The sequence below is a fragment of the Protomyctophum parallelum genome, assembly GCF_964188405.1.
Source record: "Protomyctophum parallelum genome assembly, chromosome: 11".
NCBI lineage: Eukaryota > Metazoa > Chordata > Actinopteri > Myctophiformes > Myctophidae > Protomyctophum > Protomyctophum parallelum.
In genome coordinates this window covers 43,878,739-43,899,886 of record NC_139707.1, presented here as the reverse complement: position 1 = coordinate 43,899,886, position 21,148 = coordinate 43,878,739, and the positions used below count along the sequence as shown (strand labels likewise).

General features: G+C 43.6%; 2 protein-coding genes across 2 annotated transcripts; both read left to right on the top strand.

The window, feature by feature from the left end:
* Nucleotides 1-1,945: 1,945 nt before the first annotated feature.
* Nucleotides 1,946-11,245, top strand: LOC310866645 (gamma-crystallin M3-like; the record flags this gene model as incomplete). The annotated part of the gene is made up of 3 exons (XM_083776333.1): nucleotides 1,946-2,182; nucleotides 9,728-9,976; nucleotides 10,970-11,245. The coding sequence occupies exons 1-3, from the start codon at nucleotides 2,009-2,011 to the stop codon at nucleotides 11,243-11,245; spliced, it is 699 nt and encodes a 232-aa protein (XP_083632459.1). The 5' UTR covers nucleotides 1,946-2,008.
* A 1,723-nt stretch (nucleotides 11,246-12,968) lies between these two features.
* LOC310867026 (gamma-crystallin M2-like) lies at nucleotides 12,969-13,603 on the top strand (the record flags this gene model as incomplete). Its single annotated transcript, XM_083776819.1, has 2 exons — nucleotides 12,969-13,211; nucleotides 13,313-13,603. The coding sequence occupies exons 1-2, from the start codon at nucleotides 13,017-13,019 to the stop codon at nucleotides 13,601-13,603; spliced, it is 486 nt and encodes a 161-aa protein (XP_083632945.1). The 5' UTR covers nucleotides 12,969-13,016.
* Nucleotides 13,604-21,148: the final 7,545 nt, after the last annotated feature.

Genomic DNA, 21,148 nt, shown 5'->3' with positions numbered 1-21,148 from the left:
CGAGCCGTCAAGCCACCAGCTTCTTTTCACCTGACAGTTAAGAGCTTCACTAGGGGGGCATGTGGAAGAACACGCTATCCCCCCCAGAACAGGCACCCTGACCGTTTGTACGGATCATCAATGCAGCGATATTCTGACGCATTTTCATTTTGTGTTTTATGTGTTGGCTTTGGCGGTTTACTACTTCTTTGTCATGGAGCACATTGTCTGTAATTGGTCATTTCTGCCTTTTTAAAATAAGTCTTGTCTCAAGTTGTGCCTTGCAATTATCCCAGCAACCACTGAACATTTTTAGCCATAACTTGCTACCTGGCAAGCGCGTGCGCGCGCGCACACACACACACACACACACACACACAGCGCACACACACACACACACACACACACACACACACACACACACACACACACAAACAGTAAGAATGACCAAGTTGTGCAGGATGCAGAATGGTTCCATCAACAGAAAGCCTCATATGTGTTGGCGTTAAAGAGCAATCATTTGCAATCCAAGGTAATATTATTGACTCTCAACACATCTTAAGATCTATCATGTGGTAAACAGTTGTGTGTCCTTGATTTGACAAAACTTGTTTTCTCAAAATTAAGCTAAGCATGTCTAACAGCCAGTTGAAGTAATAAGCCAATGTATCCGCTGGTCTTAACATGGCATATTGGCGCAGACATTCAGTAACATCACTAGCAAAATGGTGTTATGAGGAAACATAAATATCTACAAAACCAATTGTGGGGCAGAGAGTAAATCCATTTTCACTTTCAGATTGGGCTTTAAAGTGACATGGGAAAAGCAGTGCTACAGTAGTCTGATCATATTGTATGTTGTACTTTAAATAGGCTATGTTTTTAACAAAGGGATCCATGACCATCTGGGGGGCAAACATTGAAATTCAGCTATAAATGTGACGTTATGATGTGCCACCAGAATGTTTGTCAATTATTTCCTGTACAATTTGTGGTCAGTATAGCCTATCTGTCACTGTCAAAAGTATGAAATAAACACCTTTTCAACAGACCTTGATTGTGTGCCATCTTGGCTTTGAGATGGAATTGAAAATATTTTGAAAATAACTGTTTACCTAGCAGGCAGAAAAGGTCCATTGTTGATGTAAGTAGTAATTATGTATAACACAGCATACTACTCATACCACAAATACTAAAAAGGGAATTCAAGCTACTCTCTGCAGTTCCGTATTTTTCATCTAAACAATTTCTCCAGACCAATTTAGTTCCTTCCCTTTATTCTGCATCGTGACGGCATGGATGAAATTACAGTAACAGTGATCGCAGACCTGCTTATTCATCAGCTTCCACATAATTTAACCCATTTAGGCCTGACGTCGAAATTTATAAAAATGTCTTCTAAATCCTGACAGTTTTCTGTCAGAATTTGCGCCACATTTTCACGGTTTAAAAAAAAAATAGCAGACCTAGAAGCTCGTAGCGTGCCACTCGGTGGCGCGCTGCGAGCTTGTAGATCTGCTATTTTTCAATAGCTAAATTATAACATAATGTTCAAAACACCAAAAGGGGTTCCCGCACAAAATGGCTTAAATAACAAAACCCCGCTACGGTGCGTACTGTATAACGTACAGTATAAAAGCCCTCTGGCAGCCACTGGTTGTTGGACAGAATCCCAGAAACTCAGACCGTCAAACATGGGCAAGGTATGTACAGATTATACCAATGGACAAAGCAGTTTCTAAATCAGGTATAGCTAGGACTCGAAAACTTCAAGCATTTGGGAATTACATACAGTAGCCTATAACAAAGATAGGAGGGGCGTGGGGGGGTACTTATTGACAGGGATCACTGAGGGTGGGGAAAAAGCCAGGTGTGTCAGCTTATAGAGATGCCCTTCAATTCAGGGACATCACATCCACTGGAATATACTACCAGTGTCGGCTGAAAATGCTCTCTTTCACAGATCATCTTCTACGAGGACAAGAACTTCCAGGGCCGCTCCTATGAGTGCCTGAGCGACTGCTCTGACATGACCTCCTACCTGAGCAAGTGCAACTCTTGTAGGGTGGAGATCGGCTGCTTCATGGTCTACGACCGCACCAACTTCACGGGAAACCAGTTCTTCCTGAGGAGGGGAGAGTACTCTGACTACAATCGTTTTGGCATGAGTGACTCCATCCGCTCCTGCCGTTTGATTCCTCAGGTTTGCAAGGCCCCAAGTACCTTTACTCTGGATTAGACATGAGTTTTTATGTTTATACTTTGTCTCTGGATGAGACATTCGTTTATCCAAATGGCAGATCGACATTAAAGTATAAGATGTGATTATAGTATTTCTAAATAATGTATGCTATTAATGTATATCTCTATGCTGTCCGCATCTTACCTTGTCAGAATCAACAATATAAGCCTAAAATAGTGCAGTGCATATAAATGCATGTTTTTGACCCTTTTGAATATTCTTCAACAGCACAGAGGATCATTCACTATGAAGGTCTATGAGAGGGAGAACTTCCAAGGTCAGAGCCACGACCTGATGGAAGACTGCGACTCCTTCCTGGAGCGTTTCCGCATGAACGACTGCCAGTCCTGCAACGTGATGGACGGCCACTGGCTGATGTACGAGCAGCCCCACTACAGAGGCCGGATGCACTACATGAGGCCCGGAGAGTACAGGAACTTCAAGGAGATGGGCTACAGCGGAATCAAATTCAGCTCCGTCAGGCGCATTGCGGATTCCTGTTGAAGGCTGAAAATAGAAATGAAATAAAGTGTTTAAATATACTGCAGCCCCTCTTGTTTTGCGATGTCTTTATTTTTAAATCAATAAACAATCTATAAGGATATAAGATTAGATTTCTTTTACATTTTTTACCTGAAGATTAAAACTATTTTGACATAATTTTGATGACACCTTGGACCGCAACATTGTCTAGTGTTGTATTAATAAAAAGAAGTGTTTTCCTATTGGTGTGCAGGTTCTACAGTATACAAATGTAGATATGAATTGATACATATTGTTCTAACTCAGCTTAACATCTGACATCTACAGACTATTGTATATATGTCAGATGCATACTTTATATAATAATGAATACGGTATATCAGATAAAATATTCTTCTGCTAGCCAAAGAATGAAAAGGACTGGGGAGCCAGGTACGATTCCAGGCCATGGGTCAGTAATGTGTCGATGTGTGTCCCTGAGCAAGACCTTTAACCCCGAATTGCTCCCGAGCGCCGGAGTGGCTACTCACTGCTCCTAGTTGTTAGGATGGGTGAATTTCACCTATGTGCATACTGTATATAAGTAAGTAGCCTTGCTTGAGCCATGAGGCCCATAGGGCAGGAGCCTATCTCCTGTTTCTGTAGCGTGAGGCAGCTTGATGTACAAGTACACCCCCTGGACATGACGCTAATATGTGCATATATACCATATACATAATTATATTATAACGTGACAAAAAACACCCCATGGGAGTGGGGAGTCGGTATTCTATTCTATCTAAAAATCATAGTAAGGCCTATAACTGAAGTAACTTTAAAATGGCATGAACAGGCTCTCTGGGCTGCTAAGCTTCTCCCTTTATATTAATTTGGCTGACCCTCAACTGTACTTTCCTAACAACTCTGAGGATCTGAACACCTCAATGATAATGATGACTGGTGTAATTGTGAACTAGCCTTGCGTGGCCAGACAATAATATCACCGCGTGGATATATTTTTTCACTGGCAGATTCTGACGAGATCTGAGGCGCACTTCTTCCGATTTCCTTCTGTGGTGGACGGTGGAGGAGCTTAGGGATATTTAGCGCTAATTCATCTAAAGGCAACACATTTTGCCACAGATGCAGCCCAGGGCTAACCTGATTGCGGCAGTATTGATTTCAGTTCCCTCCTGCCTGCATCTGGGCTCTCTCAGGCAGAAACGATGAACCGGAAACAGCGGGACAAAAATCTGATAGCTCCATAATCATTTTGAGTTGTAGTCTTGTTATGTTGTGTTCACATTTGCGCTGTGGCAGCGCTTCAATTTGTCATCAGTCTCACGTTGATCCCGCCTCTAGCGGCCGCATATCACTCCGAACGAAACTGGTTCGGAGTACATCGTCTCTGCCCGAGAGAGCCCAGACTCTCCCTTCTGGCTGCATGGAAATGTTGTCCAGCAGGTGGAGTGGTTTCACCAGGGTACCCCAGGGCATGCTCTTAATAATTTAGCTAGGGCACCTGAGCCGCGAAACGGCCATTTCCATCATCACAAATGTGATGAGGTCAGCCATTTGGTTACATTTAGGCCAAGTGGCCAAATTTAGCCCAAGGAGTGTTTTTCGTGCAAAACTACGACCCTGAAAGTCGCCGGTTCGGGCGCCCTAGCTAAATCATTAGAGCATGCCCTGGGCTACATTATGTGCAAAAACTGGCGCTTTTAGACAAATTAGCGCAAAGTCACCCTTATCTCTCCCTAAGCTCCTCCACTATGGGTGCTCTAGCAGTCTAGCAGACTCCCACCCCAGCACCATGCCCAACAACCCTCTACACATTTGATAAATTCCAGCTCTTCTGAGGCATATTCTAATTCATGAACTCATCATGCAGAACCAATCTGATCCTCCTCATATTGCTGTCGCTGCAATCGTATACTATCATCCGCCTCGTTGATGGCAGACTGCTGGGCGAGCACTGGCGCTTTTACATGGGGGGTCAGATCAACACATGGAATGAATTCTGTACTGGCCATATATGGAGCATGTCTTGAGTGTACAGGGTTTGATGAGGTCAGATTAACATATGGAATGTCAGAACATAAATGGAATTACATTAAATCGCATGTTTTCACCTCAATTAATAAAGTAATCAATGATCACGCAGTCACACCATTGAGTCCATGGAGGTTCGATGTGTTTTGTGCGTGCATGCATGCTGTCTCGGCATTCACTTTAACTGACGGAGAAACATTGTTCCCCCAGTAATCTGATCTGATCCCCGGTCAGCCAGTCACAGCAGATCATTTCTATAAGGCCCCATTTACACTGGCAGACAAATCTAGCCTGAATCAGATCTGTGTCACATCGAGATTGAAATCTGATTGGTGACATGACTCATTTAAACAAATCAGATTCTAATCTGGATGTGGCTCAGATCTGATTCAGGCTGGATTTGGCTGCCAATGTAAATGCTGCTGTTTTCACACCTACTACAGCCAGCATACAAACATTGAGCGATGATTGTTGTGTATTTAATACACAACAATCGTCATCAGTCAGACAAGCTAACACCTTGAGAGAGCAACTAACTGCAGAATGGTCGTTGCAGCGAGAGGCAGCTTGTAGCAAATAAAATGAGGATTGTGCAACAAAATGGTTATACGGTACGGTGTTACGGGGTCGCAGGAAAATTAAATAAATACACCAGTCAACTCCCAATAGTGCGGGGACAATGATCCCCCCCTCTGGCGCCTATGCAACTGGCTGACATTATGGACCTTCTGACCCCAGGGTCCCACAAGATTTTTGGGGGGATTCCCAGATGACAGTGGAGTGACAATTTAAGGACTTTTAAGACCTTTTTAACACCTCAGAAAGAAAGGAAAAAGGCCATTTCTGCATCAAAAGTAATCAACTGGGGCATGGCGGCACAGTCGGTATAGTGCTGTCGCCTCACAGCTAGAAGGTCCTGGGTTCGATTCCCGCTGGGGACGCTGTGGGCACTGGGGGGCGTGTTCTCTCCTCTGTGTCATCAGTGCCAAAACCCGAGGTGGAGTTTGCATGTTCTCCCCGTGTCCCCTAGGGTAGGTACCCTCACAAAAACATGCAGTAATCCTGATCTTTAAACTACCTCCCCCTGGCCAGCTGGGACGCCTGATGGAAGGGAAAGGAACTGGTCGGAATAACATGTTCCTTCCACGTGCTACGTCCGGCCGGGGAAACTCTCCCCCGTCAGGTGAAAAGAAGCAGCTTGGACTCCTCATGCACAGAAGGAAGCATGAGGTCCTCTGCCAACCCCCATGGTTGGCAGAGGAAGTGTAGCGCCCAGGATTACATTAGATAATTGACACTGGGTGAAAAAATGGGTTGCAAAATCGTGGGATAAAAATGTGAAGAAAAAACTAAATCAACTATAGTCTACACAGTATGATACGAGTCCCCAGCCACTATTTTTCACCTGACAGCAAGGAGTTTCACCAGAACACTGAATGCAGAGGTTCAGGAAATAATTTCCTGAAGAAGATCCCAGTGATCGAAACGTTGAATCAATATGCATTGGAGTGGCCATTAAACACTGTGCTGTCCTCACCAAGCATGCACTTTGAGCTTGGCTAAACAGCCAGCTAAACTCTTGTCCACATAAGTACAGGTAGAGACAGTGTTGAATCCTTTTGATAATTATTTATGTAGAAAAGTGTAAAACTTTAAATAAAACAGAAATACAAAACAAGTGTCATTCTTACAGTATAATCAAGCAAGAATAACATACAGCAAATGTGTGTACATGTATATTAATGTAAACACAAAATATCCCAACAGGGCTCTCTTAATAAGTATATTTTATACCAACAGGGCTCTCATAATAAGTATATTTTTATATACCAAAGAAACATAAAACAACACAATACTAAAATGAGGAAATATCAGAGTAGGCATCAGAGGTAGCCAGTAATGACAGAGCAAATAAACACTCAATGCACATTTCAAATGTAGGCTAGTAAATAAGAAATAATATCCTGTCACAAGGTTAATAACATACAAAACAATAAGTATCACTTACAGATGATGCCTTTTTGAGGGCAAAACATGACAGATGGGACTGGATTGAGAACAGAACATAGCAAAATGCCACAATGTGCTGAAGTGAATGCAACTTCCTGTTTTCTGTTTGTCTGAGTGTCCTTCAACTGTTTTCCTCCAAAATAGGTTCCTACCTAACAGAAATTCCTAGGAATAACATTTGAACCACAACGTTCCAAAACACAACAAACACAGACACAAGACAAACGCAAGACAGGTGTCTTGAATTTGTGAATGCAGCCCAGTAAGGGCATATGTCGACCCCACCCACTCACCTCCGCCCCCACCCCCTCCTGGTGCTGCGGCCATCTTGGATCCTAAAACACAATATAAACAAAGGGAGAGAGGTGGGGCCGAGAAAGGCCCTTCCATGGCAGTCTGTAATCCACGTAACTCGATAACCGTTTGACGTTGGCCCAGTGGCGCAACACTGACCGAACGCTAGGGGGGGATATAGTTCAAGATCCGTCCCCCCCGTCCCCCCCACCACCCTAGGGGAGGGGGGGATGGGGTGGTTTAACCACAAAAACGTGGGGTTATGGTTAGGGTTTGGGGTCGGACTACAGAGAGGTTGTTCCAGTGACTCAATGCACATACAAAACTGCGTTTTGGCATAGTTATTATTATTATTATGAATTACCTGGCTGTGATTCCTCCTCCTCCCATGTGTCTCAAAACGTAAAAGTTTAACCACATTATCAGCAGCGCCTCGAACAGGTCAAAACTCACTGACCATCTGTAAGTTAGCCTATTCTATATAAAATGTACAACACCTGGGCAGTTTTCAGGAGAGGAGAGGGTTCGCATGTTTTAAATATGTAGTTAGTGTTGGGCTGCAAAACCCATGCAACTTGAGAGGAAAACCTTACCGGGTGAGTTGTGAAGCTTTCATTAGCTGCGTCAATCTCCTCCTTTCCCCATAAATCCCAAAATGGTGTAATATAATAATATAATTCCCAAAGTGGGGTCCGGGGACCCCCAGAGGTCCTTGAGCGAGTTCCAGGGGGTACAGCTACATGATAGTTTGGAACCAAATGGACCCTTGTGGCATGTCATGTGGACGCTCTCAGTTTTTTAAATTAACATTGATTTTATATTATCAATTGGAGTCCCACAGCTATAATGGCATTAAAATAGGGTCCGTCCGTAGCCTGCTTGTCAAACTGGGGTCCTTGAAATTAAACGGGTTGAGAATCACTGCTAGTGCTAGAGCTGTATAAATCTTCTCTTATGGGGGTCCTTCTCTTCTCTTCAAATGGGGGGGGGGGGGGGGGGGGGGGTCCGCGGGCTAATACGTGTCCATTTGGGGGTCCTTGACACGAAAAGGTTTGGGAACCACTGTACTAGAGTAGAGGATAAAGTATATCCATTCATCTCCTATCGATCTAGTCAATACACGTGTTACCAAAAGTGGTGCGTGACACCAAAAGTGGTGACCTATTGAATCCTGTTCCTGTATTATTAGAATCATTTACGCAATCACCACAGAGTGCAAAGCACATTGGGTCACTGATGGCGGTGTAACAACTCCCAAACTTCCGAACACGGTAGATGGGCCAAACCATTTTGGGATTTACACAGGGGTGGTCCAAATACACCCTTCAAAATATATCAAGTTTATGAATGCAGGTTTTCAAAAGTATTACTCCTAAGATAACTTTGGAGCCAGGGAGGGACCCCCCAGCCAGGGGTTGAAACACCCCGTCCCCCACCTTGTTGCGCCCCTGCGTTGGCCCACTGACTTCAAATTCCGCACACGCGTTCCACATTACCACGCAGACTGCAGTGCGATAGGTTGTAGTTGTAGGACTAATGACCGGTCTAACAAATGACTAGTCTAAACCAAAAACTGTCTAAACTAAGTACTGCACCCCCCAGCCTTGACTTGGTTGGATACACGGTTGACCAGAACTGCCACAAAAGGCTCACACGCACGCACGCACGCACACACGTATGCCTTGTCTTAGATTTATAGATCACTTCTGTGATTTCTACACACAAGACAAAATTAATTTGAAATTGTACACTTATTGGTGCCCAGGAAATTAAAACCCTCTAGTCATTTTTTTATGACCCACTGAACTCTCGCCATATAAAAATAACCCAGCAAGTCAAATTATGTGATGATAACGTTATGATGACGTCCTCCAGTGACTCCGGTGACGTTCAGGACAAGGCCAGATCACAGACCATATGGGGATGATCTTTACGTAATTTCCAGGACGTCTTCACCAGTTAAAATAATATAGCTTATTCTGGGCCAGATCTGACTAGTGATGTGAATTAAGTTGATCTGGCCTCGATCAGACTCTCTCTGATTCATCCAGGGACGTCCATCTTAGTGGCTAAAAGTTATGTTGGTTGAAATCAGGTGATATTCTGGGCCAGATGTGACTAGTCTTGGTTTGACTTGATCTGGCCCCAATCGAGACATCCCTAATTCGTCCAGGTCCTGAACGTGCTTGCTGGGAATGCTTAAGATACTTTTTTGTGTGCCAGTTATGTGATTAACTGCAGTATGTACAAATTGTATAATATTGACGTGTCTACCTCCATGGACCGTCACCTAACTGACTGTAAAAAACCAAACAAAAAAAGGCCCAGTTGATACTTTTGCATGCTGTCATCCACCTACTGATTTTGCAGCTGGCACTGCTCCAGGTGCATACGAATAGCCTGGAATAGTAACCATTTAGAGACCCGTTTAGTGCTGTATGCTATGCTGCTGAGTAAGTCATTCAAAAACAATGGCTTATACCTATCAAGTTCCGTATAAAAGTGAAAGGATGGGTGCGCACCAGAGTACCAGTGCCGTCAGGGACAGGAATAACATCAAACAATATCAAAATGGGCAAGGTAACAGATTTTGTTGTTTTTATTATTATTAAAACTTCTAAAAGAAATCTGAAAATGCAGCTCATTTGTTGCACATAATCTCATGGTGTATTGTTTTTTTCCCCCCAGATCATCTTCTACGAGGACAAGAACTTCCAGGGTCGCTCCTATGAGACCAGCAGCGACTGTGCTGAGCTGACTTCCTACCTGAGTCGCTGCAACTCCTGCAGGGTGGAGAGCGGCTGCTTCATGGTCTACGAACGGCCCAACTTCATGGGCCAGCAGATACTGGCGAAGAGGGGAGAGTACCCCGACAACCAGCGCCTGATGGGAATGACCATGAGCGACTGCATCCGATCCTGCCGTATGATCCCCGTGGTATGAGAGTTTAACTTGTGCACGTTAAACTTGTATTCAGTGTTGGGGGTAATTCATTACTCTAATGCATGTGCTAATATAAGTAACATCGCATTACATTTTTACAAATTATTTTAGTTACTATGTCAAGTGAAGCTTTAATTACCAAACAGTTTTTAAGATTTTAAGCTTCCAACAAATGATGAATGCACACAAACGGCAATGCAGTTTCTTGATCTGTATAGTACCATGCTGATAGAGGGAGCTGCATTGTCTGAGTTGCTTGTGTTTCATCAATAATTGCTTTTTTAAGGGGCACGGTGGCACAGTTGGTAGTGCTGTCGCCTCACAGCTAGAAGGTCCTGGGTTCGATTCCCGCTGGGGACGCTGTGGGCACTGGCGGCGTGTTTCCTCCTCCGCGTCATCAGTGCCCATACCCGAGGCGGGGGTTGGCGATAGGGCCTTTCTGTGTGGAGTTTGCATGTTCTCCCCGTGTCCCCTAGGGTAGATACCCTCACAAAAACATGCTGTAATCCTGGTCTCTAAAACTACCTCCCCCTGGCCAGCCGGGGCGCCTGATGGAGAGGAAAGGAACTGGTCGGAATAACGTGTCCCTTCCACGCGCTACGTCCGGCTGGGGAAATTCCCCTCTGTCAGGTGAAAAGAAGCAGCTTGGACTCCTCATGCATAGAAGGAGGCATGAGGTCAGTCCGCTGCCCCCCCAGGTTGGCAGAGGAAGTGTAGTGCCCAGGATTACATTAGATAATTGGCACTGGGTGAAAAGAAAAACTGGGTTACAAAATCGTGGGATAAAAATTTAGGTAAAAAAAAAAAGAATTGCTTTTTTAATACCAATACAATTACTGTGACATTATTGTACATATATTGCATTTAGCCTACCCTTTAATATTATTGTTCCTTTCTATTTATTATTATTATTATTACTACTACTATTATTATTTTCTATTACGTTTTATTATTATTATTACTTATTTAATTTATTTTCAAATACAGCACAGGGGAAACTTCCGCATGAAGATCTACGAAAGGGAGAGCTTCTCCGGTCAGATGCATGAGCTGCAGGAAGACTGTGATTCCATTCAGGATCGCTATCGTATGTCCGACTGCCAGTCCTGCAACGTGACAGAAGGCCACTGGCTGGTGTACGAACAGGCCCACTTCAGAGGCAGGATGGCCTATCTGAGGCCTGGAGAGTACAGGAGCACGAGAGACATGGGAATGAGTCCCATGCGCATTGGTTCCTTCAAACGCATCATGGAATCCTGTTAAGACCAATTCATTCTTTGCCGAAGAACTATGACATTCAACGAAAAAAACCCCATCTATGAGTTTTTTTATTTTATTTTAATTAGGCTTCAGGCATAGACGATTCTTCGCTGCTCAAGCACACATTTGTCTTTAGACAGTTGGCTCGGTGATGCAAATTTAACTGACAAATAACAATAAACGACTGCAAAGACATTTTCAGTTTTTATGTTTTCATTAGCTGGACACCATGCTGGATGAGAGAGGTGTTCTGTTCCTTTTAAATCCTATATGTCAACATGTAATTCTGGATAGTTTCATCTGCAGTGAACTATATTTCTTATTGTAGTTCACTGCACAATTTACAGCATGGGCAGCTGCTGACATCAGGGTATTAGAACAAGCATTGGGCGTATGATGTTTATTATTCAAGCTGTGTTAGAAACGTGTGCTGATTTGTAACTCATTTGCCAGAGGACTAGTGCTGTGTTGACAATGTATTCAATCCCTTGCTAGGCATACTTTTCAAGGGATTGTAGCATTACGTTAAAAGCTTATTTCTTCCCATCAAGACTGATCAAACATGTTCTAATGAAACAAAAACTAAAAACATACAAGCACTACAAGAGTTGATTATGGAGGGAGGAGTCCAAGAACATAATTATAACATGGCACGTCAACGGGTTCTGACCGAGAAGGACATCAGGACAAGACCGAATAAGCGTTTGGCTTCAACATATTTGTCTCCTGTCTTAACCTGATATAGGCTACTTTTACTAGTACTGTTAGTTAGCCAGATAACTTTGGCTCATTGTGTCATCTTTCATTCAAATATGGGATATACTGTTACTGTAACTTAGGTTATGCCAATAATTGAATCTGTTCTATACAAGCTCATGCTTAAAATGTGAGGATAAATATTAAGCTACTGTCTGTGCCAGGATTATCTGATCCATATATGTGGGGATATATTCATGGTATACTTATGGGATATGTGTTAGAAAGGCATATAGGTATGCAGGTATGTTGTGACCTCCCAGATCCGATTAAAACAAATCACAACTTTTCTTTAATCCTGGCAAAGCAGGAGGGAATATGTTCATGGAAGATATTCTTCAGCAGAAATATTGATAAGATCTAAACACATTTTTATTAGCTAACAATACACTAATGTTTAAAGGACTAAAACTGTACAGTATAGTAAATTATTCCCACGCAAACAGGTGTTCAGTCAAATAATCTATCATCACGGTTTTGCACGGAAATACAGTGAAATATCCCATGAAATGCCTATACAATACAGAGGATGTGTGGAAGCTTCTTTTGTTTACCTCTTTATTTTAGGAAACAATATGTATCTGAATCTGTAGCACACATCTATAGTGCTCGGTAGGTATGTATGTCATGTGCTGGGTCAGGAGCTTTGCACAATAGAGGCCCCTACTACTCTTTGGCTTTGGGCTAGTATAAAATGAAGGGTTAAAACGAACAGCAAACCAGAGCAGTGACAACTGAGTCCTGAGCAACAAACAGCCATCATGCAGGGAAAGGTAGGCTACAAAGCACTTTCAAAACACATTGTAAAAGTTCCTGACTTCCAGCTAAATGTATCCAATATCAACGTTAGAATGTGTTAATGTGACTGGCATTTAGTTTCATGACAATAGCAATACAACAGAGTAAATATTGTGCTTCTAATCTATAGCATCTCAGAGCTCATGAAATCTTTACCATTTTGTGTTTCCAGATCATCTTCTACGAGGACAGGAACTTCCAGGGTCGTTCCTATGAGTGCATGAACGACTTCGCCGACATGTCCTCCTACCTGAGCAGGTGCCACTCCTGCAGGGTGGAGAGCGGCTGCTTCATGGCCTACGACCGCACCAACTACATGGGAAACCAGCACTTCATGAGGAGGGGAGAGTACTCTGACTACATGAGCATGTTTGGATGGAGAGACAACATTAGGTCCTGCCGTATGATCCCTATGGTAGGATACACATTATTTTCATGACATTGTTATGTTTCTGTGGTTCATCAGAAAGTGGCCTGAATTGTTCCATTTGATTTAAATCACGGTTTCTACTACAGTACAGGGGAAACTACAGGATGAGGATCTACGAGAGGGAGAACTTTGGCGGACAGATGCACGAGATGATGGATGACTGTGACAACATCATGGACCGTTTCCAGATGAACAACTGCCAGTCCTGCAACGTGATGGACGGCCACTGGCTGATGTACGAGCAGCCCCAGTACAGAGGCAGGCACTGGTACATGAGGCCTGGCGAGTACAGGAACTTCAGTCAGATGGGAATGAGCCAGGGGCAGGGCCAGAACATGAAGTTCATGAGCATGAAGCGCATCATGGACATGTGGTAGATGTCTTTTCCAAGGTGTTTGGGAACTAATTGTTAAATATTAGAAAATAAAGTTGGAATTTCTTCATATTGGATGGGACTCTGAGTCATCAATAAAAAAAATCACACCCGTGTGAACCGAGTGGTGCAACTCCCCTCTCTCCCCCCTCCCTCCTCCTCTCTCTCTCTCTCTCTCTCTCTCACTCTCTCATTAGCAGGCAACTGCAGCACTGTCTCTCTCTCTCTGTTTCTGGCAAACAGCGCCCCTACTGGTACTCATTATATGATGCTCATAGTCACAGGTGAACACATAGGTGAACACATAGGCGGACACGGACAAAGCTGTTCCTTGGAGTGGTTGCACCACTCAAAAATCTGGTTGTGTACTACTGTAAGAATATAGTTTATATACCTATGTATACTGTATACTAATACAACCTCTCATTAGTCATCTCTGCCAGGCCGGAAGTCCAGGAGGCAGAGATTATGTTATCGCCCTTGTTTGTGTGTTGGTGTTTGACTATGTATGGCTAATCTTGAAAACAGCTGCACTGATCAGCGTCAAAACTGTAATCTGTACGGTACACTGTACTGTACTCATACTGTACTGTACTCATACTGTACTGTACTGTACTTGTACTGTACTAATACTGTACCCGCACTGTACTGGTACTGTACTTTACTCGTACTGTACTCATACTGTACTGTACTCGTACTGTACTGCACGGGTACTGTACTCTGTACTGTACTGTATTACTAGTATACTGTACTGTACTACTCGTACTGTACTGCTCGTACTGTACTGTACTGTAGCTTATACTACTCATACTGTACTCCTCGTCCTGTACTGTACGTGTGTGTGTGTGTGTGTGTGTGTGTGTGTGTGTGTGTGTGTGTGTGTGTGTGTGTGTGTGTGTGTGTGTGTGTGTGTGTGTGTGTGTGTGTGTGTGTGTGTGTGTGTGTGTGTGTGTGTGTGTGTCACAAAATCTGTAGGAGTAATATCAAAAATCTGTTTTGCAAAAATCTGTTCTCTGGTGGCGCTATAAGGCCCCATACACACAAAGGCCACATTACACACATAGGCCACATTACACACAAATCAAACGCATGTTCTGTGTTCTGTCTGTGTTTGATGGCCGCCTCAATGCTTTCCCAATGGAAGTCACATGGTTTGACCAAACATTTCTGTTTGTTGGCTGTGTTCTGCCAGTCAAACGCAAATGTTTGGTCAATGTGACTCCCATTGGAAATGTATTGTGGTGGCCATTAAATCCAGATGCGTTTGCGTGTGTGTGGCTGTGGGTCTGCACTGCAAAACTGACTGGCCAAGTGTTTCGACTGCATCATTTCCACAATTACAGGGTGGGGTGGTAGAAATGTGTTTATCTCTGCTATCGGAGAGAGAGCTATCGGAGAGACCTAACTACAAAATGTTCAGGAAATGAAAAAATATATATTATTTTTTTCAGGAAATTAAGAAAACCTTATTTTTGGCCTGCAGTATGAGATGATGCAATATGTACGATAAGAGCGCCCCTCACTCCGCCCCTCATTTTTTAATCAACACACAGATGTAAAGGGTATTCAATAGCATTAATTAATGAAAAAATAATAATAGTTAGGTGGTTTCCTCTGACAGCAATAACGATTATCAGAGGTGGACCGTGGACAGTAACAGAGTAAATGTAGGCCTACTTAAAACAGTTTAGGTGCCATAGGCGTTAAGACGAGATTGTCCTTACTTTGCCCCCGGTGCCAGAGCCGTAAAGTCAAGTTTTGTTTAATCCACGTTAATGGCCGTTTTATTAGCATCACGTTAGCATTTTGCAACATTTTTAGCTAGCGCCGAGCAATTCCCACGTAAAAACGGCCAAAACTCCCGTGTGCACGCCCGCGCACGCTCACGAGCCGTATCTATATGCATTATGGCTCATAATAGATATTCGGTGCTTGATTACACCTTAGATTGACTTAGTTATGATAATAAAATGGATCGCTAGTATAGAAATTCTCAGATACACTACTGTGAAATGGACGACTTTCACTTCCGGTTCAAGCCCAAGTCAACATCCGCTAGCTATTTGGTGACCTATTCCAAATACGACTGGCACTGGGCAACGACCCCATCTCCTGGCCAAATAGTAGTATGGCAACTAACCTGTAGTAGTGTAGGCTACTTAAGTAAGCTACAGATTCTGAGGATTTGTACTTAATTACTTGAGTATTCAATTCAATTCAATTTTATTGTGTCAAATCACAACAAGTTGTCTCAAGACACTTTACAACCAACAACCAACAAAGATCCACCCGTGACCCAGAGCAAGCAATATTGCGACAATGGTAACGAAGAACTCCCCTTTAGGAAGAAACGTCAGGCAGAACCCGACTCTAGGGTGGGCGGCCATCTGCCTCGACCATGTCGGGGGAGAGGGGGGGGTGGTTAGAGGGGGAATAGGAAGAAATAATAGTATTATATTTCTTTGATTTATTACTCTTACTAGAGTACATTTCCAAGACAAGTATTTGTACTCTTACTCGGCCAGTACATTTCTAGGAAGGCTGAAGAGTAGGCTACTTTTAGTTCGGCTGTTTCGTATCGTATTTATATTAACGCGCAAGGAACACCGCTGGTCTACAAGCCTACACCGCGTTGCATCAGCGACACGTTGTGGCCTGCAAATCTGCGGAGGCAGAGTTAGCTCCCTGCATGTAGTTGTCGATGGGTAGTAAGATTAGCCTGACGCTCAGCCTGAATTGTCATTTCATTTCACTTTTTTTTTTAATGGGCGTGGCTAGCGATTCAGGGCTGAGGCCATGGCTATAGTGAGATGTAACCTCGCCTCACCACGCTTTCCACCTCGGAGGAAAGCCTGGTCTCTGTTCCAAAAGTGCCGTGTGAAGCGGTTTGGTTGTATGTTGTAGTATTGTTTTGTAGTCATCAGGCAAGAACCATCAAACGGAACTTCCTTTTCCCTCAAACCGGAAGAATAACAATAAAAGCTCTCGTAGACTGTAGCTTTTATTGAGAAAAATCGGTTTGAGGGAAAAGGAAGTTCCAGAAGATTGATGACTGTTATAGGAGTTGCCCATGTACATCTAAGTCTGTGTACTTGAACTTGAGATACAGTGTACTTCAGATTCATAACGCCGCCCCTGAGAACACACAAACACACCAAGCTGGCCATAGGGGGCGCTAGCTCCCCTCAAAGAGCCAGAATGCAAAATGCTTGTCATTCAGCCTCACTTTGAGTTGCTCAGTGGACTGTCTCTCACACAGCGATATGGAGAAAAATATCACACCCACGTGACGTGAGCGGCACTGTTATCACCATACATCACATTCCATGCTCAGCCAGTCAGCTTGAGCACATTCCGCGCACGTGCGCACGCACGCACACACACACACACACACACACACACACACACACACACACACACACACACACACACACACACACACACAGCCTCAAAATACAACACAGCTAAGTGTTAGGGAACGCTGTAGCAATTTACAATTTAGGCATTTAGCAGACGCTCTTAATCCAGAGTGACTTACATTAAGCTAAGAACGTAACAGTGGAATATCTATATAATTAAACTATATTAGAGAGGGAGAGAGAGAGAGAGAGAGACACAGACAGACAGACAGACAGACAGACAGACAGACAGACAGACAGACAGACAGACAGACAGACAGACAGACAGAGTGGTGTTGTCTTGTACCGTTTCCAAAGCAGGAGGACCAAAGCGATCCGCTCATGCTGCTGTAGCAGTGAGGAACAAACTGTATTACTTTGGAGGCTGCTTCAACAACATGGAACAGATGGATGTCCATGTCTTCAACACAGTGTCTTTATGCTGGAAGAAGTTACCTCCAGTGGAACCTGGAAGAGGGGACGGTCACCTTGAGGTTCTATCCATGCGCTGGGGCCACACAGCTGTGTTGGTTGAAGATACAGTCTGCATCTGGGGATGGGAGCCTTACTGCAATGTGCTTTATGCATTTGATGTTGACTCCCACAGATGGTTCCAACCCAGGGTTTCTGGGACTGTTCCAGAGGGGAGGTGGGGGTACTCATCCTGTGTGTTGGAGAAGGTCATATTTATCCATGGAGGACGCAACAAGCTGACTAGATTGACTAATGACATGTACAAGTTGGACACCAGCACAATGGTCTGGACTTTAATTAACACCAGAGGAACTCCACCTCCTGATTCATCAGCTCACTCTGCCACCATCATTGGTACCAAGATGTTTGTATTCGAGGGCATGAGGGGGTACCAGGGGGTCTACAACAGCATCAGAGTGTTTGACACAGAGACAAACGCCTGGCTGGACACACCTTCTGCACAACTTATACCAGAAGGACGCTGTTGTCATTCAGCATTTACCTGTGTCTGTATGTTCCAAACTGAAAACGGTGGAACTCTCTTTATTGTATATTTATTTCTATGATCTTTTTTTATTTATTTTTATTTTTTCCTTCTCCTTCTGCCAAAAAAATAATAATCGCGAAACTCGGCCTACAGAAAAAACAAAACTCTTAAGGGCGACTGTGGCTCAAGAGGTAGAGCAGACCAATGATCCATGGGTCGGCGGTTCGAATCCCGGCTCCTCCTGTCTACATGTCGAAGTGTCCTTGGGCAAAGACAAATGAACCCCAAATTGCTCCCGATGTGCTGGTTGGTACCTTGCATGGCTTCCGCTGCAATCGGTGTATGAATGTGTGCGTGAATGGGTGAGTGTAATGCACAATCTATGTAAAGAGCTTTGGATAAAGGCGCTATATAAATGCACCATTTACCATTTTATCTGGTACACAGCAAGCTAAAAGGAATCAACACACCAGCACGCCAGAGACCAGAATACTTCAAACCCAAACAAAATTAAAAATAGAACTACAAAACGCACGTTGGAGATTAAACAACAGATAACAGCCGGCACCAGCAACTGTTTATTTAATCACATGTGAAAAATGTGGCTTACAATATGTCGGAGAAACAAGTAAAACAATAGCTGCAAGGCTGAGACAACACAAATACAATATTAACAATGCAAAAAAGACAACTAAAAGGATTGTTCAACATTACATGGCACATGGCATTGAAGCTCTAAAAGTATACCTGGACTTCAACACAATCCCAACTGGACAGTAGGACAAAGACGTTTTAATGAAAAACAGTGGATCAAGAACCTCAACACGGATTTTCCTGGAGGTTTAAACATGCCAAAATATTAGACAAGTTGTTTTGATTTTGTACCAAAACTCCACAGCCATATACATGCTAAACACAGCCAACAATCAATGGAAATCAGACTTTGAATATAGGGGACAAATTAGCACATTCCACACCAAGCTAACCTGGGACACGAAGCAAGGGTTTACAGTGCACTGAAGTCCCCTCAGTCAACCCCCGCCACTCTTGGCCCTCTCTCTCTCGCTCACTCACTGCCTTGCTCTCTCCCACAATGTTAATGTTAGTAAAGTTACACCTATTTTATGTAAATAACATGGTAAAATGTGCAGCATTGGGAGGTAAAGGGGAGACACTTTAATTGTGAAGGGACGACAGGATGAGGAAAGGTGTTTGTCGAGAGTAATGGCTGTGTGTGATATTGAACAGTCAAACTATTCGTATCAATATACAGCTGTATCAACAAAATAATGATGTCATAGGTATATGGGGGCCTCATATTTGGTCTTGAAACGGGCCTCCAGATTCCTAAGGCCGCCCCTGCCTGTACTGTAGCATACTTTATAGATAGCCTACGAGACATGCAGCGGCAGCAAGGTCAGCCTTGCTGCATTAGTTTACTTTGTCTTTGGCCACCAATGTAATCAAAAAAGTCAATCAAAGAACAAGATTCCTTTACAGGATCTCCTCACTGGTCAACAAAACACCTTGAAGACCTTAACAGGAGCCCTCGTACAAGGTGTCTTTGACTATGCATGCACCTCTTGGTACCACAGCACCTCAAAGGCCCTTAAAACAAGGCTCCAGACCTCCCAAAACAAACTGGTCAGGCTCCTACTTGGCCTCACCCCCCGAACCCACCTCACCCCTGCCCACTTTGACAGGCTGGAATGGCTTAGGGTCGACGACAGAGTACAGCATCTTGCAAAATGGGTCTGGTCCACAAGATTCAATACACCACCAAGATACCCATGTACCTGTCTAAATATTTCCTCAATGTTAACAAAGTCCACACCCACAAGGGAGTGCAACAAACCATGTACAACCCAGATTCGGCACAAACAAGGGACTAAATTATTTTCGCTCCTATGCCACCAAAATGTGGAACGCCCTACCAACAGTCATTAAGACATGTGACCATTGACTCCTTCAAAACCGCTCTCAAAGGGCACCTACAGACGGCTGCAATTCGAAACTGGCCCCGTAAAATCTGAATCTCCCCCTTTTTCCCCTCACTGTATATGTTTCTTTTCGCTTCCTTTATGATGAATTCCTGTTCTGTTCTTTGACTATAGAAGTGACTATTTGTACGTCTAATTGTTTTGATGAATTGAACATGGTGGACCCTCTTGTAAACAAGTGTAATGCTTAATTGGGTCGTCCACTCACAGTTAAGTCTCTGTATTGAGTTTGTGCTGGAAATGTACAGTAATTCTGCAAACTGTTTGTCACGGTGTGTCAGGTGGGGACCCAGAAGCAGAACCAAGCAGGATGCAGTCCAATATATTTATTAACATAAACTCACAGTAAAGTGTAGCAGGACAAACACAGTAACAATGATTTATAATCTGACAAGGGAACACTGAACACAGGGAGGTTTATAAAGACTAGACACAGGTGCAACAGAACAACAATCAACACTGGGATTGGCTGGGAGACTAACAGGACACAGGTGGAGAAAACTAGTAATCACAGGGAGGTGAGACAAGACAACTAGTAACTAGGGAAAACAGGAAACACTAGGACAAGACTACATAATAAAAGTATACAACAGACTGATAACGTGACACTGTTAATAAATATCTTATTGTCACGTGATGATCCAGCACTATATATGTTTCTATTTGTGTAATAAACTTTGTGAACCTTTAGCGTGATACTGTCTCGTGTCGCGTTATTGCTCTCCTGGGCCCGCCGCCACAGTCGCTGTACCAAAGTAATAATTCAACCGGATTATCACACACCACCCAGCAGGGCCGGCTGTAGCCTGGCCCACTATAGGGTGGGCAGGACGAATATATGGGGGGGCATCCCGCACGCACCGCATAGCGTAATAATCCCCTGAAATGCATAGAAAACTATGCTATCATCTCAGATTATCTATCTATCTTCTCTTTCTTTGACCAACAGTAACCCAATTTCCATCCACACCCTGTTGGCAGTGGCGTGCACAGACATTTAGAGGGGCAGGTGCTCAAGTGAAGAAAAAAAGGGCACCTTGTGCAGCGTGTGGAACCACCGTTGCCTTAATAGTGTGTGAGATTTATAGATAAGTAATATATTGGAAGCTTTTAATCCAGAATTGATCAATGTCACCATGGGCCACATACTGTACACTATACAAAACAAAAATAAAATTAACAAAAAACAA